Source organism: Diaphorina citri, unplaced genomic scaffold (assembly GCF_000475195.1).
Source record: "Diaphorina citri unplaced genomic scaffold, Diaci psyllid genome assembly version 1.1 scaffold3258, whole genome shotgun sequence".
NCBI lineage: Eukaryota > Metazoa > Arthropoda > Insecta > Hemiptera > Psyllidae > Diaphorina > Diaphorina citri.
In genome coordinates this window covers 18,668-20,902 of record NW_007380668.1, presented here as the reverse complement: position 1 = coordinate 20,902, position 2,235 = coordinate 18,668, and the positions used below count along the sequence as shown (strand labels likewise).

At 39.7% G+C, this 2,235-nt stretch overlaps 1 protein-coding gene across 1 annotated transcript; it reads left to right on the top strand.

Moving 5' to 3' along the window:
* Window positions 1-600: 600 nt before the first annotated feature.
* Window positions 601-2,235, top strand: LOC108253786. The gene has a single exon (XM_017448423.2). It carries the CDS (start codon window positions 664-666, stop codon window positions 2,110-2,112), a length of 1,449 nt encoding a protein of 482 aa, XP_017303912.1. The 5' UTR covers window positions 601-663; the 3' UTR covers window positions 2,113-2,235.

Genomic DNA, 2,235 nt, shown 5'->3' with positions numbered 1-2,235 from the left:
ATAATAATAATAATAATAATAATACTGAGTACATAACTTCCTTTTATTTGTAGAGATTCATTATCTCGAGGTAATTGGTAATTGATTTTTACAAAATACAAAACAATTAAAAACAATCAATGAAAAACAAATATATACGAAGTGAAAATAAGTAAAGAAATAAACAGTAAAGTGAACAGTCGAACATTGAACATTGAGTGAAAATAGCAGAGAGTGCCGCCGTCATGAGTTCAACCTCAGGAGGTCAACCCTCCTTTGGTACGAAGATGGACCTTGCTGGAACTCCTAACCAGCAAACCAAGAAAAGGAAAGCGGACCTGCTATCGCCACCATTAAGAGACGATACCCCGAAATCACAGAAATCTTTGAACGAGCAGATTAAGCTGAAAACCTTGATGACCTGCTATCGCCACCATTAAGAGACGATACCCCGAAATCACAGAAATCTTTGAACGAGCAGATTAAGCTGAAAACCTTGATGGAGAAGGTAATCGCCGAAGTTAATGTCTTATGGTCTACTCTGGGACCAAAGGCCAAAATAGAAACAAGGGGCTATGCCGAAAGCCTCTACCTGATGATGGAAACAATTAAAGCGTCTTATGGTCTACTCTGGGACCAAAGGCCAAAATAGAAACAAGGGGCTATGCCGAAAGCCTCTACCTGATGATGGAAACAATTAAAGAAGACAACCTTCTAGACTCTCTGGGAACTGCCCAGGAAAACCAGTCAGCGGAGTTCTCAACTGAACACGGAGAAATAATGGACACTAGTAATAACGGTCCACCTAACCGAGAAGTAATGTGCAGCAGATGCAAGAAGGAGGTTCTGGATGAAAAACAAATAACCGAGGATATCAGATCCTTTGTAGAGGAGACCCATCTAGCAGATTACGATCAGATTAGTGCAACGGAAATAGCCATGTTAAACAAAAAGTGGCCCCAGGAATCATACACCAAGTCGACTGTAAAAATAGGTAATCCCTTACAAGAAGTTAGTGGGGATGTACTCCTGGCAATAAAATCTAAGAATGATAACCCATACATTCTTAGCAAGTTTGAAGAAAGACATGCAGGTCTCAAGGACCTTATAAAAGAGGAATTAGAAGACGGCCAAATACAATTTCTAGAGAATACAACAAAAACAAAAAGTGGAGTCCGGAAATGCCATGGTAGAGTATATGTGATGAGCGGGGAAAGTATCCAGGATCATTACACTGCCTTGAAAGAGTTAGGGAACGAAATGAAGGAACCGATTTGCAGGAAAATCTCAATAGTTGCAGCGAATGAAACAATCAGAACGTCCATAAGAAAACTGGTTGAAATTGTCTTCTTCCAGACAGAAGTTGAAATAGACGTATACGTCCCAAAGAAAGAGAATCGAGGCCAGGCTCAAGAAAACAAGTATGACACAATTGTAGTCAACTCTTCAGTAGAAGGAAGAACGTACTCAGACATGCTGAGAACAGTAAGAGAAAATATAGATCCAGAGAACTTGGGAATAAACATTAAAAGTATGAGGAAGAGAAAAGATGACTCAATACTAATTGTCACAGAAAAGAACCATGTTGATGCTCTGAAGAAAGAAATCACCGAGAATTGCAACATGAAGGATATACACATTGTCGATAAAAAATGCGACCTTCTTATTACTGGAATGGATGCAATAACAACCAAAGAAGAAATCTTGAAAGCAATAGAAGTTTCGGGATCGCTTACTGAAGATGATATAAATAAGCTGGAGATTAAAAACATCTACGCCAATCGTTCTGGAGAACAGGTCGCAACCATCAGTACAGTGAAAGAAATCGCTGATAAAGTTATACCTACGGGACACCTGAGAATTGGATGGTCCAGATGCCGAATTAAAGAGAAAGTTAGTATACCTCGATGCTCAAACTGTCTGCGGGTTGGACATGTAAACAGAAGCTGTAAAACTAAAGCAACTGGAAATAAAAAATGCCTGAATTGTACTCAAGCGGGGCACGAAGCAAAAGATTGTACAAACACTAGCCACTGTAACTCTTGCTCAAAAAGTGGTCATCGGGCAGACTCCATGAGCTGTCCAATGTACAGGAAAAAGGTATACGAGAAGGAAAGATCTATGGCACAATGAAAATAGTACAAGTTAACCTCCAAAGATCAAGGACTGGTAGCGACCTAATACTTAAAGCTGCAGAAGATCATGGAGCATGTGTAATACTCTCATCGGAACCAAACATCGCGAAAGCAAGAAAAA

Coding starts and splice junctions, on each gene's coding strand:
- LOC108253786 (XM_017448423.2), top strand. CDS start 664: ATGATGGAAACAATTAAAGAAGACAACCTTCTAGACTCTCTGGGAACT.